At 35.1% G+C, this 20,591-nt stretch overlaps 1 protein-coding gene across 1 annotated transcript in view; it reads left to right on the top strand.

Annotated features, from left to right (window-relative positions):
- PTPRQ (protein tyrosine phosphatase receptor type Q) overlaps positions 1-20,591 on the top strand; it is a 257,068-nt gene that overhangs the window by 100,767 nt on the left and 135,710 nt on the right. Inside the window, exons 33-35 of the mRNA XM_057316413.1 lie at positions 4,509-4,691; positions 5,042-5,143; positions 8,873-8,993. Of these exons, the coding sequence (XP_057172396.1) occupies positions 4,509-4,691; positions 5,042-5,143; positions 8,873-8,993 (406 nt within the window). The remainder of the gene's footprint in view (positions 1-4,508; positions 4,692-5,041; positions 5,144-8,872; positions 8,994-20,591) is intronic.

The following is a 20,591-nucleotide window of genomic DNA, read 5'->3' as shown; positions in this document are numbered from 1 at the left end:
TAGGGACAAAAAAGAGAGGAAAACCAGGAAACAGATTCCTAACTATAGAGAACAAACTGATGGTTACTGGAGAAGAAGTGGGTAGAGAGTTGGGTGAAATAGGTGATGGGGATTAAGGAGGGCACTTATGATGAGAACTAGGTGTTGTATGTAAGGAATGAATAGCTAAATTCTACATCTGCCACTAATATTACACTGTATGTTAATGAAGTGGAATTTAAATAAAAACTTGAAAGGAAAAAAAAGAAGTGCAAGGTTATGCCTTGAAAGGGAGTAAGGCGAGAAAGCAGTTAAAGGAAAATCAGTAGAAGGAAGATAATGCAGTTCTCTTCTGAGAGTTTGGGGTTTTTTTTAAGATTTTATTTATTTGTTTGATAGAGAGAGAGAGCATAGGCAGGGGGAGTGGCAGGCAGAGGAGAGGGAGAAGCAGACTCCCCGCTGAGCAGGGAGCCTGATGTGGGGCTCCATCCCAGGACCCTGGGATCATGACTTGAGCTGAAGGCAGATACTTAACTGACTGAGCCATGCAGGTGCCCCCCTTCTGAGTGTTTTTATTATCTCAATGAAGTGGGAAGCAAGTTTCTCAGCTTTGAATAAGAAGTGGGGAGGGATTTTGGCTGTTTGTGGACAGAGACGATGGTGAAAACAAATACAACAAAGCTGTAGACGGAACTGACTAAAGTAAAATATAGGCTGCTGGGAAGTGGAAATGATTCATTTGAAATTTGAGGTTTTAATTTAAATGAGGCTAGTTAGCATGGAGTTTTGTTTTCTTTTGATGTTTTCAGCTGTCCTATTGCAGATCTGGAATAGCAATGAGCTCAGTTCAACTCAAATTGGAATTTTGCTAGAAAGCAAGATGGAAGCAGAAGGAGTTGATGGAGATTACCAGGGACGGGTTTTGGCGGTAGGCGATGGGCTCTGGCCTGAGTGAGTAGGGAGAGGAGGACATAGGGAGGGATGAACAGTGAAGTTATGATGAGGGTCAAAGAATTGTTGGATTGTCAGTACAAAGGTCAGTAAGCTGGAAAGATAGGAGGTGTTTCCAAAGAAAGGAATACTGGCAGTGACTGGTAATGACAAGGTTTTGGGTATAGCCATGAAAGCTAGTGGTTAAAGTGAGGTGGAGGAAAACTTGGAATTATGGAGATCAAGGAATACAGAGTCCAGGGAATTGGGCAGATCATTTGCATTGATGTTGACGTCTCTTAAGAATGGAGAGAGGAAGTCAGTCATCCAGGTGATAAAATTTTTCCCTTTTTAAGTTTTTGTTTTAATTCTGGTTAGTTAACATACAGTGTTATATTAGTTTCAGATGTACAATATGGTGATTCAACACTTTCATGCATCATCTGGTGCTCATCACAGGTGCAATCCGTAATCCCCATCACCTATTTCATCCATCTCCCCAACCTCCTCCCTTTGGAGTGAGACAATTTTTAAGGTGTTTGAAGAAGTGGCATAGTATCCAAGATGACTCTTAAGGAGGGGTAGTACTAGAGTTCTTCAGGGGTAGAAGGAAGGAGAAACCATCTGGATATGGCAAAGAGGAGCGATAAATGCAGCTACTGAACTCCTAGGCCCTATGGTTCTGGGGATTGTAGGAGAAAAACAAGTGACTACCTGTTACCCAAGAGTGCTAAAATGTAATGTTCTCAGCAGATCCAAGTCATTCAGATCTAGAAGGTTAAGAAAGCATTCAGAGGAGTTGAGGATGTTTCTCCATGTGATGGGTTGGCTTGGGAAGATACTAGAGAAGATTTTGAGTGTATGCAAAGGGATTATATGTGTAGAATTATATTGCTACATCAAACTATGTGTTAAACTACAATTCTTCCCAAAGTTTTAGAAATATCAACATTCATATGTCAGTTTTCCCTATTAGGTGTGCCTTATATTCCATAGCAGGTAACAACTGGGAGCAGGTGGTAATGCATCTACACTTTCAAGGCTTTTGAATCATGTTTTTCTACTTTATTAAATTTATTAGTTGCTACTAATTTATATCCGTTGTATTTAGAGTGCCAATAAAGAAAGGTTCAATTCTTTCTTTTGAAAGGAAAGATTCTTGTAATAGGACTTTGTAGTGGCAATAATGTTTATATAGTTTAAATTGTTTAACCCCTCAAATTAGTTGTTATTATTGCTCCATGCAGGCAATTTTTAAACCATTATCTTTGCGACTGTGGTCTTTCGTCTCCCGTAAATATTTTTTTTTGCCTAAAATGCATTATCACATCATTCATTGAGGATTTTCTGGTTGTGATTATCTGAATATGTTTTTCATTTTGCTTTTGTTAATTTTTCTGGGTATAGAATTCCAGTTGGTTTTTAGTGAGGTCAATTTATCAGTCTAATTGTCATTCCTATGTAGGTGGTAGGTGATCTGTCCTGTTTTTTTTTTTTTTTTTTTTTTTTTTTTTTTTTTTGGTGCTGTTAAGATCTTCTCTTTCACAATGATATGTCTAAATATGATTGTTTTAAAATATTTTCCTGCTTAGAACTTAATTGAGATTCCTTGACCTGAAGTTTGATATCTTTCAACAAATTTGAAAAGTCTTAGCCATTATTCTTTTAAATATTTCTTCTTCCTCATCCTGTTATCTTAGACTCCTTTGATATATATACTCCATGTCTCTTAACTGCCATTTTATATTTTCCCTATTTTCTTTCTCTGAGCTACATTCTTGATAATTTTTTAATACTGTCATCCTTTTCACTAAATTTCTCTCTATCAAAGGTGCTTTTTGATACATCAAAAGAATTTTAATTTCAGTTATTTTGTTTTTCTATTCTAGAAGGCCTGTCTGGTTCTCTTTCAAATCTGCTTGGCTATAAGTATCATTTATTATTATCTAAAGAATTTTTTGCTCATATTTTCAGTACTGTTTGAGCTGTTGAAATACATTAAACATTTATTTTTATTCTTTGGTAGATTCAATAGCTGAAGTCTTTTGAAGTCTGACTGCTGTGTGTTTGTGTCGGGGGGGCTGAGGGGGAAAGACAGAGAGAGACTGATTTTTATTTTCCTTTTTCTTTGCTATCTTTATTGGGGTCTGATTTGCTTGTGTGTTTAGCGATTTTATCAGTGAGCACATTTTCCTTGAAATTTATCCGTGGTATATTTATGTGGCCTGAGTTGAAGCTGAGTTCCTTCTGAGAGGATTTATGTTTGCTTCTGCTAGTTGCTTTTGAATAACATCAACTCTGTTACAGATTTGTTTTAATTTAAAGTCTGAAGTGAAGGTTCTTCAGGTTCCATGGATTTGAGCCACACAGGCTCTTAGGGATAAGTGTGCAGTTCCAAAACTGCATAATTTTTCTTTCTTTTTCACTTCTTCATCCATAATGGAGCGAGGGGAAAAAAAATTCTTCTCTGTTCTCTTTTGTATGGTGGGTTTACTTCTCACTCCCTCTTCCCTGAGGGTGAACACACCACATTGTACAAGATCAGGAGTTACTACTCACACTGTTTTCTGTGGCATTCTGCAGAAGCATTGAAGGTACCCCCCTGAGTTGTCCAGTAAAATGGTTGAAATTGCGTGCTTTTGGTTTTCCAGTTTCTTATACAGGGATATTCCCTACTCTTCTCCTGGCCCAAGGCTTTCTCTTCTTTATCTGGAATTCCACACAGCTGTTAATGCAAAAACTCAACATCACCAGGATTGGCCAGTCTCCTCCAAGACAAAGCTGGCCTTAGTACCAGCTTCTGTTTCAGGATACCCATTTTTACTTTGTTTTTTGTTTAATTTTTTTTTTTTTTTTGCTTTTGTTTTTAGCTACCACAGATTTCTAACTTTCTTGTCCAGTCTGCAATTCTTGTAAAAGTTTGTTTTAATTTTATGAAGAGTTTTAATTAAGATAGTCATTCAATTTAGGGTATCTATTTCAATATTTACCAGAATCAGAATCCCACAAGTAGTACTGGTATTTGAATATATGTAGAGAACCATTTTATGACCATTGAATTCAATACAATGAGAACATTTGTAGATACATAAAACTAGTATTTTATTTAATGATATCTTGTATCCTTGGGAGACTTGTTTGTTGCCAGGTCCTAATGTGCAACATTATATCTAGGAGAGATTGCTTGCCTTGTCATACATCTTGTTTTATACCCAAACTAATTATTAATCTCTTATATATTATCATCATTAATGAAAGGCAGAATTGATTTTTAGATGTTTTTCAAACTTCTTTCTTGCATCTGTGTGTTCTGCAGTGAGAGACAGTTTAATACCATCTCAAGTACTTTAATAAAAATATCATCTGATAAGCATTATTCTGTAGAATCATAGAATGAATTTTCTTTTGAGATGCAATCTTTTCTTACATAGTTGTTAAGTGTATAAGTTTTGTGTCTTTTATTCCATTTAGGATATTCTTATATACATACCCTATTGCACGTGGGTGAAGACTTCAGCAAAATGTTGTTTTTTTTTTTTCAGAATGTATTTTTAGGATAGAATTATTTTATGCATTTATGTTTCTGTTTTTTTTCCCAGTGCCTGATAGTGCACCAGAAAATATTACTTACAAAAATATATCTTCTGGAGAGATTGAGCTGTCATTCCTTCCCCCTAGTAGTCCTAATGGAATCATACAAAAATATACAATTTATCTCAGGAGAAGTAATGGAAATGAGGAAAGAACTATAAATACAACCTCTTTGACCCAGAGCATTAAAGGTAAAAATAACGTATAATGTTGGGCATTTACATTAATATTGACAGGGGGCACAAAATATTAGTTTGCTTTTATATTATAAATGATAAATATGATTAGTTTTATACAGGGTAGGACAATTCTGTCTTTTTAGTTAAATAAAAAAGGAGTTCATTACAGTCACATGAAAGTATAAGTCAGTCCTTTGTCACATTATCCTATATCATTTTGTCTTTGTAATACGACTTACTATTTGAAACCACTTCATTTTCATTTAGTTTTTACTATTGAAATATTAATTCATTTCATAGTTTGCCTCTTGCATATTACTAAGGGATATTTTGTAAGTCATATCTATTTGATTTCTTTTTAGGATTGAAGAAGTATACCCAATACAAGATTGAGGTGTCTGCTAGTACACAGAGGGGTGAAGGAGTGCGGAGCGAACCCATAAGTGTATTGACTGAAGAAGATGGTAAATATATTAGTGGATATAGATATATTTTGAATCCATCACATTTCAAAAAAACATGTATTTAAGATGAAGATACAATGTAAAAATTCTACTAGACTTGGGTATCAGTTGTGTGCCATTCCAGCATTATACAGAGATTTCATTGTCATGGAGTAAAAGAAGATAGCAAAGTCAGATTTATGTTCAATAAAATCAGGTATAAAATGCTCTTTTTTTGATTCTGAAGTCATCCTTGCTCTGTAAGAAATCAGCAATATTTTTTTTCATCGGAATTTTTAAGGCTAAAATTTTGGTTTGAAGGGTTTGAACATCAGCTAATGTACATTATGACTGTGTTTTTCAACTTTAATGTTCATGAGAATAGACATTTACATCAGTTTTGTAGTAGATTCTGTTATGTCAACCTGCAACCTTTTTTACTGTATTAGGATTAGCTTGCTAATGAGTTCAGGCCAGTTACCAGGTTTCTCTACATAATTTGCCAAGATGCTATTCCTGAATGTTAATAGCCTTCATATTGAATATTTAAACATGTCTTTTCCTAACCTGAATAAAATCAACTTTACTACTGAGACCACTTTACACTGGTACCTCACCAAGTTCTAGGCATATATCATGCTAAGAAAATTACTTTTGAGGAATATATTTGAGATTTAGATTTGCATTTTATGTTTTATACATTGTATATATTTGAGACTGTTATTTTTATTTTAATTTCTGCAAAGAGAAGTCCTATTGTCATGAGGGATGTATCATAAATGTATGTAGGATATCTCCCACCTGCCTCTCTTTCAAGTTCTTCCATCCTCAAGTTTGGTTGCATTCTGTGGATGTTCAGATTCTAATCATTCACCAGGACAAAAATGTGCATTATATACTTCTAGAAGAAAGCTTTTTTCTGCATTGTTCTTATTTTATTCAAAATGACAGTCTTCGGAGCCTTGTCCATTTCAGGTCCTTCCGTGTTTTTGCCTCCATCAAATTACTTCATCAAAGCGTCCTAGTGGGCTGCTCTGGTTTGTCCCTGGTTCTAAGTACTCTCATAGGTTGGTCTTCCTTAGTCATTGCATCTACTAACTATGCTTATTTCTCCAACAACACTCAACTGTCCAAATTTTCATTTTTTTATAGTTCAATTATTTGTGCTGAAAGAAAGTAAAAATTAACCTAATAAATAAATCCTTCCCAATGGGACGATTGTTAAAACCGGGAGCAAGGGGGGTGATATTAGCTCTTTTTTCCATCTTAGGTAATCCCCAAGAAAGATGTACTAAATCATTTATGCAATGCCCTTCTGAACATAGTAACCACTTTTTTTTTCTAATTAAATGAAATAGTCCTGATGGTAAAAATTTGAAGGAACCTAGACCAGTAGTAAACATATATGCTGAGCAGACAAAGGTTTGTTTGTTTTTTGTGGTTTTTTTGTGTTTTTTTTTTTTTTTAACCACTTAAGTCAATAGTTTCAAACTATACTGTGTATCTATCTGAATTGCCTGGACTGTTAAACTTACTATGGTATAAGTCACCATGGTGAACTTACCATCTAAGTCCTTGGCCAAGTCATTGATATAATTGCTAATTGACAGGGTGAAGAACAAGACCCTTTTATTGAAAAATTTCAGCAAATCAAGAATGGATAAAGGACTGAGAAGATTTGCTTTCTTGGGTATTAGGTCCTCTTCACCCTCAAGAAATCTGTGGTTTAGTGAAAGAGATGTAAATTTGATTTGTGTATGGATGAATAATCTTTGTAACTTTAATCACTGGTTTAAGTATTCCCCCAAATTATTCCTAAGGACAAAAGAGGAATTTTAGCTACTCCGAGGCATCAGAGGAAGTGTAGCTGAGGAAGTTACACTTAAGCTGTGACCTGAAGGAAGGTGAGTGAAGAGGGAGGGTGAGAGATAGGAAAGACCACACCAGCCAAAAGGAGGAAGAGACTTATGCATACACTTCTCATCTATTCTCATATGCTCTGTCATGATGAATTGGATAGATTGCAAAAGATATTATTACATTTATGTATTCTAATTTTCCTCTTTCTTTCTTTAAAGTAAATTTAATTTTTTTAAATTTATTTTATGACTGGAAGTTTGTACCTCTTAATCCCCTTCACCAATTTCATTTTTTAAATTGTTCTTTAGAATACAAATGCCAAAATGATTAAAAGTTAGTCTGTTATAGTACATATTTTGTTTTAGACATGTTAATTGTATTTAGTTAGCAATAAAAAGTCTTAATTCAAAAGGAAATTACCCATACTGAAATTAAAAATAAAACACTCAGAATTATCTGTTTTTTGACATAAAAGCCTTAGAGCATATTATAGAATAGAAATGCTTAGTTACAACATATTATGTTCTAAATCCTCTTTTTCCCAATAATAAAAGTTAGGTTTGCAAAGATGTCAGTAAAACTATCATAGGCTTTTGTTTTGACAGATGAAAGAGTTCTCAGAAGTAATTCATATCTTGGGAAACAGACATTTCCAAGTGATATATGGATTCTTGTGATAATCAATATTTGATAGCATTTTTACTGTAGTGCCTGTAGAGAATGCCAAATGAAAATACAAATACAACTGTCACCATTATTCCTTAGAATTCGTCTCATAAACCTTTGCTCAATAATTTTTTTGTTGTTGGAAATTTGTTACTACCAAAATAATGAAAACACACATATACATATACAAGCATATGTAAACACACAATTCTAGCTGAGATTATTCAGAAAATCAAAAAGAAATTAAAATAATTCAGGTAGCATTTTCTCCAAATTATTGGAAGAAGTGATGTGCACATATGCTAATTTATAAACTAACATTGTTCAAAGATCTGGACAAATTCTTTAAACTTCTATTAGCTACCAACGAGTTCACTTTCCATATATAACAATGATAAAAAGTTTTAGTAATTTATACCTTTCTATATGCAAAATGTTGTATGTTAATCTTCTAAGACATTACTGTGGTGTTACACAGTAGCTGAGAAATGCCATTCTAAATGTTTTATCTAAATGTAAATATAAACTTGTCTAAGTTTGCTAGTAACTTTTTTAGTGCTTATACAGTGCAGAATGGCTAAGGTATTTGAGTCCTTATGCTGTCACGGCAGAATTAGAAGTAGACGCTAACCTGTCCCTATTCTTGTTAATGTGCTACATTGGTTTTCCTTGTCACCATTCAATTTGGAAGACTCAGTGAACAGATTTTGATACTATTTTACAGTTTAATGACAACTGAAATTGAGGAATGTAGTTTTTATTTGTGAAGTCAGTCATTTTAACTGCTCTCCTGATGTTGTGCTTATCACTTTACCGCTTCTTGAATGTGTGGTTTTTTTCCACTTCTTTTTATTGTTTGAGGAGCACTTTTACTACATAGTATATTTATTCACCCCAGTAGTTTTATTTTTACTAGAGGATGATAATTTACCAAGATGTACTTGAACAGTAGGTGAATCACTGTGACATACCCCTTGTTCTTTTTTCTCATGAAATATTTTTTTCCATTGAATCACAGAAACAGATGTTCTAACACCACCATGCAAAATCTCTTTTTATCATCTCATTTTGAAAGTAAACAATTAGTCTCCCATGCTCATGGAGAAAGGCACTGTACCTGATTCATTTACCAAAATGTTTATAAAGAAAACTTTCTGTGTTTCCATTTTAGCCTTCTCTTGTATATGTTTAATAAAATGTATTATCCTTACCCTAACTTTTCAGCTCCTGATTCTCCCCCCCAAGACTTCTCTGTAAAACAGTTGTCTGGTGTCACGGTGAAGTTGTCATGGCAACCACCCCTGGAGCCAAATGGAATTATCCTCTATTACACAGTTTATGTCTGGTAAGAAATTTTTTCTTTTTTGGAAATAGTTCTGAGAACAAGTATTAATCTGTAACATAATAGGAATGTAGTTTTTTTATTTCAGAATGTGATGCTACATTAAGAACCTGATTGTTAGTAGGCTAGTTAATATGCTTTTTTAAAGAAATAAGTCTTTCCCATACTATGCAGAGGTCCAAGCATAGTCAAATAACAAATTTTTTGTACCTAAAAAAGTATATATCATGCATAATTATACTAAATTTCTGCTCTTAAAAGCCATTGACTAATCAACATATGTGAATACAAGCATGTAATTTTAAACTCAGAGTTTTACACAAATATTCTGTATGTCACTGTCTTAAGTTTCTTTGAACAGAATAATTTTAACTAAAATTTAACTGAAAGATATTTCTTCATAAATCTGTTATTTAAGGTCAATTTTTCAGTGAAATTTAAGCAGTGTGTCTGTTTTTTTTTTTTTTTTTTCTGATCACCTTTACCTTGATTACCTATTTATGGGTCAGTTATGTAAAATATTAAATCCTATAGCTCATCTCACATCAGTTAACATGGCTCTACTGCTTCATGAAAACTCAATAGATAAAAATCCTCAATTTGATCTCATGTAAGTCCTCTTAAAAAGGTTCACCAGTTGTATGTTTCCTAGTAGATTTTAAATATTTCAACTCAGAAAATACAATTTACACAATACTTTATAGAACGTATGCATTTCATACCTTTATATTCCTGACTTGAAGGTCTAACACTGAGAGGCTATGATGTTTTAAAGAAGTCTACTCTTCTCTTTCCCAAATTAAGACTTTTCTTTCCTTATCTCTCTTTAAACCCTTTGCATACCACTCTTTAGGACTACACTTCCTGTTTTTTTCATTGCCTGATTCCTAGTCATTTTGCCTAGTCATGGAAAAATTGAAAGTGACAAGAGAAATATCAGTAGGAAGAGAAGCCATGAGAAGGTAACCATTCTCCTCTGTGGCCCAGTTCATTCGTTTATCCATTTTTCATTACTTCATTCAAGAAAATTAATAAAGTGCCTATATACCAGTGAGTGAGAAACACATTTGATTCCTGCCCTCAAGGAGATTACATTCTAAAAGGATAACTGGACTATATATCCCATAAACAAACAAATGAAGGAAAGCCAGGGGAAAAAGGGCTACTTTTGATTGGATGCTTGAGGAAATCCTTTTTGAAAAAATGGTTTTGAATTGCAGTCTGGATAACAAGAAGAAGCTTTTTATCCTATGAAGATCTGCAAGGTGGAATTTTCTAAGAAAGAACATCAGCTGTATAGGCTTTGCGAAGAAACGTATTTTTTCATTTTGAAGACCAGAGATGTCAGTGTTGCTGGGGGTTAGAGAGACAGAGTAATACTGAGGGGTAGGAGGCAGACTAATGTCAGGAGCCAAGCCACAAAAAGTATTTGATTTTTCCTTTTAACTGTAATGAGAGTTACTGGAGAATTTTAAGCACTTTGGATACTTAATGGAGAAAGAATTGTAGATGGCAAAACTGTTAACAGGGATATTAGCTAGGAGACTATTTTAGTGGTCTGGACAGTAGTTGTTACTGGCAATGGAGGAGAGAAGTGGGTAGCTTTTTTCTACATTTAGGAAGGAGAGTTGACAAGACTTCGAGATGCATTGGATGTGGGGATAAAAAAAAAGAGAGAGAGAGATGAATCAATGATGATTTTTAGATTTTTGAATCAAGAATGATGACTTTGAGATTTTTGACACCATCGTATTGAGTTAGCAAAAATGGAAGTGAAAGAGGTTAATAAAAGTGAGAATCACTTTTAGATTTTACAACTGGGGTTTCTGGCCCACACTGTAGCGACAGTCTCATCCCTCTATTCAGTGATCATGCTGTGTAAATTCAGCGTCCCAGTGGTGCATTCTCTCTCTCTTTTGAGGTGTGTCACTTTTCTGTCTCACTTCATGAGATGGATTCTAGGTGCAAGGGAAGCCCACTGAAAGTGGGGCCAGGGAATCTCAGGTCTGTGATATCATAGCTCATCTTACCTGGCTTTTTGGGAATCGTGCTACTGCCCACCTGTAGTCATAGCTTCTAGTTTTAAGGTTCTGATTTTGTTTTATCCTTGATCCAACCTCAGGCTTATTCTAATGCCCTACCTCTCTTATCATGTCTGTCTTAACCCTCATCAGGTAGCTAGATGCTCTCACCAGTCTGCAGTGGGCAGGATTGCAAAGGTGACTTCCGCATCCTTCCCTAGCTTTTAGATCTTGCTGAACATGGTAGCATACTGAAGACAGAGATTCTGTAAGAGGCTTGTCATTTTTCTCTCCATCCTGACAAGGAGCAAGCCTTTCTTACTGTCATTCAGAGTTATTCATAGAGACATTGAATCAGAGAAGCTGCTCCTAGGATCAACTGGAGAGTTTAAGATTGCAGAATTAGGGCGGTCAATACATGGGGCATCATCCAAGAGAGTCATCTCCCTCGTTTGTACTGGAGGGAGCCAGGGACCTCCTTTTAAGACTGTTGAAGTATATCACCAGCTGTAGGCTGACTCTAAAAAGAAATACTTGAACACACCCTGGATCACAGTAAATTCATCAAAACCAGCAAATAGCCAAAAAAGCAAAGCCTCAACTAGCAGACAATCTTAAGACTCTTGTAGGGAAAGATACCCTTGAGACAGGGCTGCTGTAAAACCTGTCAAGAACAGGCCACTGACATGTATTTTACTGTTGACTGCCTGCACCTAGAATGTTACTGAAAATTTTATATGTATATTTTACTGAGCAGGCAGTAACTCAGCCTCTCCATTCAGAAAGTTCCACTTCAATAAATAAGACACTCTGAAGTCAGAGTAGCCATAAGAATCATGGTAACTCCACTGGTTTCATAATCCAGGGGCAAGGTTCAATTGCAGCTGCCCCACACCCTGTTTTGAGTAAGGTGTTCTTGTGAAAAATGAACTTGGAGTCCAGTTATGGGAATGTGGCCACTTTGCCCTGATGCGTTCAGTTAAGGAGCCCTTCAATGACCTTCCAAGCGCCTGAGTGTGTGTGTAAGTTATTGGGTAACCAAGCCCGGTAAAGCTGTTGGAAGGAATATGTGAATCTTTCTTTTTATGTGTTAAAGATTTTTTTAAAAAGTTGCATAAATGCATTTAAACTTTAAAGCTATTTCACAACTCACTGAGATTAGAGAAATAAACTCTTAATATATTAATTCTAACAGCTAGACCTCCCAGGAATTAGATTTCAAAGGATATAGAAAGAACTCCTTATAAAAGGTTTTAATATTACATTTTTTTTGTTAAACTGGGACTTGGAGCACTTTTGGAGACATGGGGTTGAATTCTGGCACTGCCATTCAATTATCTGTGTGGTTCTCTTAAAATACAGGATAGATGGTGGTATTGTTATTAGCAGTGTTCCAGTTTCAGGGGTTCACATTTCTTTCATATTTCTCTGTTTTCATAACTTTGTTTGTTCCGGTAATTACCAAATTCTTTTAAAAACAACATCTTTGGATGTTTGTTATTTTCAGTATGTCTACAAAATGCATACTGCCAATTTTATTCATTGTAATGGGTGACTTCACTCTTTGTCGTGAATATTTTTCTACAAAATGAGGGTTAATGTGCAAACATTTTATAACCACTACTGTTGTGAGTCACATTTGATTTTTAGATGCTGTGCGTAGATATCTGCTTTAACTAATTGCATTTTAAAATGATGTTTCCTTTTAAAGTTTGTTTTGTGACATAACTTTTATCATTTACCAAGCTGGTAAAGTAGCATATTTTTGCTCTGTTATATTGATAAATTATGCTTATATGTGTCTAAACGATAAATAATGTTTGCATTGCGAGGGCAACCACCATTAAATAAATGAAGTCCTCTTAGAGCAGTTATTCTTTTAATACACTTTGGATTGAGGTGTAGTATTATAGTAAGCTGATACAGATCTCATTTACTTACTTTATATGGATCTTCCTTGACTTACGGTAGGGTTACATCCTGATAAGCCCATCATAAGTTGAAAGCATCATTAAGTCAAAAATGCACTTAATACACCTAGTTTACAGAATATCACAGCTTAGCCCAGCCTACCTTACATGTGTTTAGAGCACCTACATTAGCTTACAGTTGGGCAAAATCATCGAACACAGACCTACTTTACAATAAAGTGTTGACTACGTCATGTAATTTATTGAATACTTTGCTGAAACAGAGTGGTCATATGGGTACAGTATGGTTGTAAGTGTATTGGTTGTTGAGCCTCCTGGTCATGTGGCTGACTGGGAGCTGTGGCTCGCTGCCACTCCCAGCATCGTGAGAGAAGATCGTATTACATATGGCTAGCATGGGAAAAGGTCAAAATTTAAAATTCCAAGTACACTTTCTACTGAATATGTAATGCTCTGCACACCATCGTGAAATGGAAAAATCCTAAGTGGAACCATTGCAAGTTGGGAACCATCTGTAGTTGAATTCAACTTGGATTTGTTCAGCAATTTTGCTTCTATATTTTTAGTAAAATTTAACAGTAGTTTTCTTTTTTTGTTTATAAAACTAATAGGTGAATGCCATATAAGGTATAGCTAAAAGACTGGAGTGAAAATAATGTTGAAAATTCTAGCTTATGTAGAAATCTTGGCTTTTAAATGTTTCTCATTTTCTTAGCAGTAATTTTGAGAAGTAATTCTGTGTCAGTCTGACAAATATTTATTAAACTCTGCGGGAGATAAGAAATATATATAGAATTTAAAAATGATTGTAGACTAAGTGGAGATAAAATTTGTGTGTAATATAATTTTTTTAAAGATTTTATTTATTTATTTGACAGAGAGAGAGACATCCAGCGAGAGAGGGAACACAGTTAGGGGGAGTGGGAGAGGAAGAAGCAGGCTACCAGCGGAGGAGCCTGATGTGGGTCTCTGTCCCAGAACTCCGGGATCACGCCCTAAGCCGAAGGCAGACGCTTAACGACTGAGCCACCCAGGCGCCCCATATAATTCTAAAAATACTTCCTAAATAGTATATTAGGAAGTCAGTTTTTTAAAAAATGTCATTGATCGAATAATTTCCTCCATAACATAAAAGTTTACCTTTGGAAATGGCCTTCTGTATGCTAAAAGTATGTTTAGCTCTGTTGCTTCCAGTTTTCTAAAATATTTTCACCCTATTAAAGCTACCTGTTTGAGCATACAGTATAGATAAATAATCAGAAAGGGAAGGTTGTAAAGATAGATTGATAAATCAGAAGAATATCTCATTGGAAACGGTACAGTAGGCTCCTCTTAACTGCAGTTTTGCTTTCTGCAATATCACTTACCCACAGTCAACCACAGCCCAGAAGTAGATGATCCTCCTGATAAATCATCAGAAGGTCAGTATCATCAGGTCAGTAATAGCCTAATGCTATCCCAATGCCCATATCATTCACCTCGCTTCATTTTATCACATAGTCATTTTATCATCTCACATCATCACAAGAAGGGTGAGTACAGTACAGTAAGGTATTTTAAGAGAGAGAGAGGCCACATTCACATAATTTTATTATAGTATATTGGTATAATTATTCTATTTTTTTATTAGTTGATCTCTTACTGTGCTTAACTTATAAATGAAACTTCATTATAGGTATGTATATATTCAAGGAAACATAATATGCATAGGGTTCAGAATTATCTGTGGCTTCAGGCAGAAATCCACTAGGAGTCTTGGAATGTATCCTCTATGGATTAGGGAGGACAATTGTATATGAAGGCTTGGAGGCATTTGAATGATCACTGCCAGGAAGTTGATAAGTAGCATTGTAGAAATGGAATATTGGGGTTAAGCTGGGCTGGTGAGAGATATGAACACAGATAGAGGAAGTAGTTCAATACAAGGATGCCCTTGAACTGTTTAACTTGAGGTTTCTAGTGGGATATTAAAAGCTCTATCTCAGTTCTATCTTGCTAGTTGTTTTTCTGAATGACCTGGATGAAGGTGGGTGCCATTCACAAACAGGCTACTTGTGGGCCACCTGTGCTTTGCTGGAGCTGTGAACTGTTAACAAATTTTGAATAGAATTCTGTCAGCATTTGACAATGAATAGATCTCTAATACAACTTCAGGTTCCTTTGTTTCTTGCAGAAATCAGGAAGTTTGCCATATTCCTGGTGATAAAAATCAGCTGGAGTTGAATAGAAGCTGTCTTTAGATGGGGCATTTGCTTGGCAGTTTACCACAGTTCCCACCACACCCTGTTTCAAATCCAGTCATCTTAGTCATTTATTTTGCTTGGGTGGATCTTGAGTTTTTACACCCTTAATTTAGCGGTCTTTAAATCACATTTGTGATATGTACACAGCTGGGAGAGATTGTGATTTCCTTGCATTACAGACTTGGGGAACAAAACATCTTGGAGAGTTAGGCAAAAGGGCCCAAGAGGGTTAGTGTAGTAATTAGTATTTTGAGACAAATATGTGTTCGGTTTCTTATCTATATTTCCTTATTTATTTTTCATAAAAATATCGTAAAGAGAATATTATTCCCATTTTCTAGGTTAGGAAACTGAGATCTTAAGGAGTTACTTAAGCTTACAGAGCCAGAAGATGACAGTCAGAATTCATACCTTGATCTGTCTTCGTCCTAAATCATGCATTTCTCAAATCACTAGGAATAAGTGTTGTAACTGGCATTTTTTCTAAATACTCAGCTGTGTGTTTACAGGATTAGGGAAGTCTTAGTTTGATAAAAGTATTTGTAATAAACACTTATGGGGTTATAATAAATTAAGCTTATTGCATCAACTCCTATGGGCCATTTCTACCCCCCCCCCAAAAAAAATCATTGGTTTATTATTGGTCTGCATTAATTGATGGACTATATTCATTGTGAGAGAATAAGTATACTGTTTCATGTGTAGACCATTTGGATTACTGGTCTCTGTCTATCTTATATAGACAGAGTAGAGCCTGTTCAGGGAGGAGTGATGCAGCTGGTGGAAACACTCAGGATCAAGGCGTGTGAGAAGCTGCTGGGAGAATGGGAAGAGGTTTCAGTTAAGACTTTTAGTTTCAAGTGAGTGGACCCAACTTAAATTGGCTTAAGCAAAGATGGGAATCTATTGACATATGGCTGAAAATCCGGGATATACGAATTGGATGTAGGAGCTCAAATAATTTCATTAGAAGCTTGTGTGGATAACAGCAAGACGTCCCTCTATCTTGAGTATAATGGTACAGAAGGAAAGCAGGAGATGATGAAGCTAGAGAGGTGGGCAGCCCAGACACATGGATTTTTGAGGCTTCAATAAGGGTATACATTTATCTTTATCTGTCCATCTATTAGGAGAATATGAATCTCAATATCGTATGGGATTTTACATTTTTATTTTAACCATGTACGCAAAGATCACACTGCTAGAGAAAATACTCTAAGAACTTTCCGCTCCTCTTGTAATAAAATTCAAACTTCTTATTCTGGCCTGAGGAATTGTATCCACTCTCAGGGAATGAAATCTTTCTCCTTCAGCTCAAGCACAATCCCTCCTCCTGTTTTTGGTCCTTAATTCCTTGTGTCTGCTCCAAGATCATGGTTTACAAATGGATCCCCAGCTTCAACCTCATTCTCTTTATGGCTTTTTCCTTTAATCTTATAAATGTGTCTTTTCTGCTAAAGGCAAACAAGACAAAAGCAAACCAAATCAACCAGCCAACCAAATGATGGCAATAAGAATAATAGCAACAACAAATAAATACCCTGCTTTCACTCAGACTTTCTCTGAAACTCTAGGAGAGTTTTAGAATCATAGAATATGCAGCTATTTATGTCTTGCTCGTTTGGGGTTGTTTAATACATGATTGCTTGTCTATTAGTACTACTCAGCTATGCAGAGTAATTGTTGCTAGAGTAAGGTGCAACATAGAAGAGAAGTTTCCTTATACTGGGAAAATTAGTGAAAATCACTAGTTCATACAGGAAGAGAATATTTGACAGTTAAGTAAGTGGATGTTGAAATTATTATTGGAAGTTTATTTAATGAGTGAAATGATGAATCTAGAATATTTAGATAACAGCAGATTATAGCTTTGAAAATAAATACATAGGAACGGACAAGGATGGATGTGTCATTAGGTTAGATTACCCACATGGAACAAGATACCAAATGATGAAGATTAGAATTAAGACCATGACCTTTCAAAGGGTCTCAAACCTTGCGTAGAAAACCATTCATGTTCATGCTTAGGGAAATAGAATTTGTTTCAGTCTTCCTGGGTGGTTTTGGTACTCAAGATTCCTTCACTGGCAGTTGTTGCTTGACATGATCTTGATGTGATAAGAGATGCACAAAGAAAGTGCTAAGCCAGACCAAGGAAACTGCTCTTATACTCTCGAATTTCCTCTATGCCCTTGATGTAAAAATGTGGTCTTTAAAAAAAAAAAATCATAACTTAATGAGGAAAAAACTTCATTTTAAAAACTCCATTAATCTCATCCCAAGATATTTTCTTGGTGTTACCAATGAGTGTAGAGAGAAAAACTGCATCCTATGTTCAGAATAGTTTCAGGGTCATTCAAATTATTTTGATGTCTCAAATTAAAGAAAGCTTTTACAGCGTTCTAATAAGTTTCTAGAATTAAATCAGTAAAACTAAGGCACTGAGGATTCCCCTCAAGTTTTTTCTCAGTTTGAAAATTTACACTGATTAGGAGGTTTGCCTGATGTTGAAAGTTATGTATTTTAGAGATTAAGTATTATTGGCATTTATATTCCTTCTATTTCTACACAGTTTATGCTTTTGGATGTGCGAGACTTTGACCTGTTTTGTCAGGGAGGCCTCTATTCCTTCTTTCCCCACCATACTCAACTCCCTATTCTACTCACAAACTTTACAAACTAACTTTCTAGTTAACATTTTCTTGCATCTTTGGGAACTATGTTTTATTCTCTGTTTCTAGATGTTACCGATAGTCAAATTTTACGGATTTATTTTTTTTTTTAATGATTTAATTTTTTTGCTCATCTCTTTTTCTTTGCTGTTAGCTGCTGGTGGGATGGGATGGGGGGATGTGTTGTCCTTGTCCTTAAAGGGATCCCATTGTTATTAATGAGTTGTTTTATAATTATTTACTGTTTTGTCTATTTTGAGGACAGAGGCTGAATCTTACTCATATTTATTTCTAACAGTTCTCGAATAACGTAAATGTTCAATAAATTTTGTCAAATCTTGATCACATACATATCATCTCTAAATTCAAAAGGGGCTGGGGAGGCATCTCTCCTTCTTTGTTTGAAGCACTAATTGGAAGAACAATGACTTTCTAACTCTAATATATATTGTTTTCCATTTAAAACATTACAATAAAATATAGAAAAGGAAATGTGTACGTCATGCAAAAAAGGACCACAAATGACCAATATACATATGAAAAGATATTTTATCTCACAAATGGTTAGGGATGTACAGATTAAATAGATTTCTTTTGGTCGAGCTTGCAGTAATTAAGAAGATTAATATCCAGATTAGTAATAAGAGTTTGCCAAAAGGTGTGCTCTCACGTATTGTTGTTGTGGCTCTAAATTATAATCATTTATAATTTGAAGCAGAAACAGTTTTGGAACAGTAATCACTAGAATTTTTAAAAAATCAAACCATTTGATCCAATGATTACACTACTGGGAATGTAAGCTACAGAAATCCAAGTATCCTTATGAAAAGATATTTGTGTAAGAATGATTACTGCATCATAGTTAGTAACTAAAAGAGAGAGAAAGCAATCTAAGTGTTAATTTTACAGAAGAATGGCTGCATAACTACAATCCATCCGAATTAGGGAGCTACAAAAAAATAATGGTATCAATCATTGTTATTATCACATAGATCATAATAAGCCAAAAACAATCAAGATATGGGAGAACATATACTTTTATAAATGGAAATAAAACACTCTAATGGAACACCTAACATTTCTATTATAATATTTTCAAACTTATAAGAACAAAACAGAGATCTTGAAACTAAACCAGTTAAAACTAAAAGATTATGGCCGTGTCAAACCTGGGTTTGACAGGACGGGGTGACCCATCCGAACTGCAGGACTGCTCTCTGAAGAGAGCTCAGGCATCAGCCCAGTCTTTCCTCCAATCTGGCAACTGTGTAAGAGCAAGGAGAGGGGACTCAGATCGTCAGAGACAGCAGCACTTCTCTCTCATTTTTACTTCCAAGTTCTCAGTTATAGAGCAAACTTTTAACTATCTATGTTCTGAATTTGGATCAGAAATTGAAATTTCAGTTGAAGTTTACTTATGCTCAGATATATATATATATATATTTTCTAACTTAGTCAATGAAATATCAACCACAATCCTAAACTCCAAAAGAAAAGCAAACACGCCTGAAACAGCAAGACATATCAGTATCTGAAAAATTTTGTTGGTACCATTTTGTTTCAGGGTAAGCCAGTATAGAGGTAGAAACTATGTCCGTATATGCTGAGGTGGATTCTTGGTTTCATTATTGAGACAATTTATAAAGACTGTCTTCTTCTTACTGAAATATCTGGATATGTGAGACAATATTTACTTTTGACCTGCCTTTTTAGGTAATTGGCTTCATTCTACATTATTTATGGAACATAATCAGGGTTTTTCTGATTGTGGACATACTCATCTGCAGTATTTTGTTTTGAAGGTCAGCATTGAAAAATGTGCTTGAAAAGGAATTTTAAAAATAGATAAAATGCAATTAGATTACTTTAGCTAATTTCATAGCTTTGGAAATCTGAATTGGATTAACCATACTGCAGTGTTCTAATGACCTGTGACCAATGACAGGAGTATGGAATTGGGTAAAGTTTCTATGACAAAGCATCTTTCTCCGAGACTAACAGGCACAGCATTAAGTTCTAAAAGCCCCCTCCTGGGTCTCAGTGAAGTCCCTACTGCTTCTGAGAGACTGTCTGATGAAACTGTTTCAAATTGCTGAATAGCCTTGCTAATCTTGCCTGTCTCCAATCACATACTCTGAATCCATATTCTTCTCACTATGGTAAGCTTTCCAACTACTTTTCAGATAACCATACTTAATATTTGGAGTGGATTGACACTTTTGTAATAGTAAAACCATGCCTAAAATGTCTGTCTTTGTGGATACCCTTAATTATTTCAATGGCAAAGAAAAAGCATTTTATATTCAGAGGAAATAATCCATTTACTTCTTGGGTCCTTTGTGATACTATAGAGGAAAAATGAGATTACATGAAAGATAGATAGTTTTTCTGTGATGTTGATCATATTCCCTTACTTACATTCTTTCATAATTAATTTTATTGCTCTTAAAAATCTAAACTTCTTTTTTTTTAAGATTTATTTATTTATTTGAGAGAGAGGTGAGGGGAGGGCCGGAGGGAGAGAGAGAGAATCTTCAAGCAGATTCCCCACTGAGCGTAGATCCTGACACGGGGCTGGATCCCAGGACCCTGAGATGATGATCTGAGTTGAAATAAAGAATCAGATGCTTAACTGACTGAGCCACCCAAACGCCCCTAAATTTCTTTTTAAATGCAGTTTTCAGCACCCCTATATACATGTTCATTCTTTAATTTAGATTTTAATTGATATACT

The sequence above is a fragment of the Ursus arctos genome, unplaced genomic scaffold, assembly GCF_023065955.2.
Source record: "Ursus arctos isolate Adak ecotype North America unplaced genomic scaffold, UrsArc2.0 scaffold_21, whole genome shotgun sequence".
NCBI classification, from domain to species: domain Eukaryota; kingdom Metazoa; phylum Chordata; class Mammalia; order Carnivora; family Ursidae; genus Ursus; species Ursus arctos.
The sequence above is the reverse complement of the archived record's forward strand: the minus strand, read 5'-3'. Positions and strand labels throughout refer to the sequence as shown.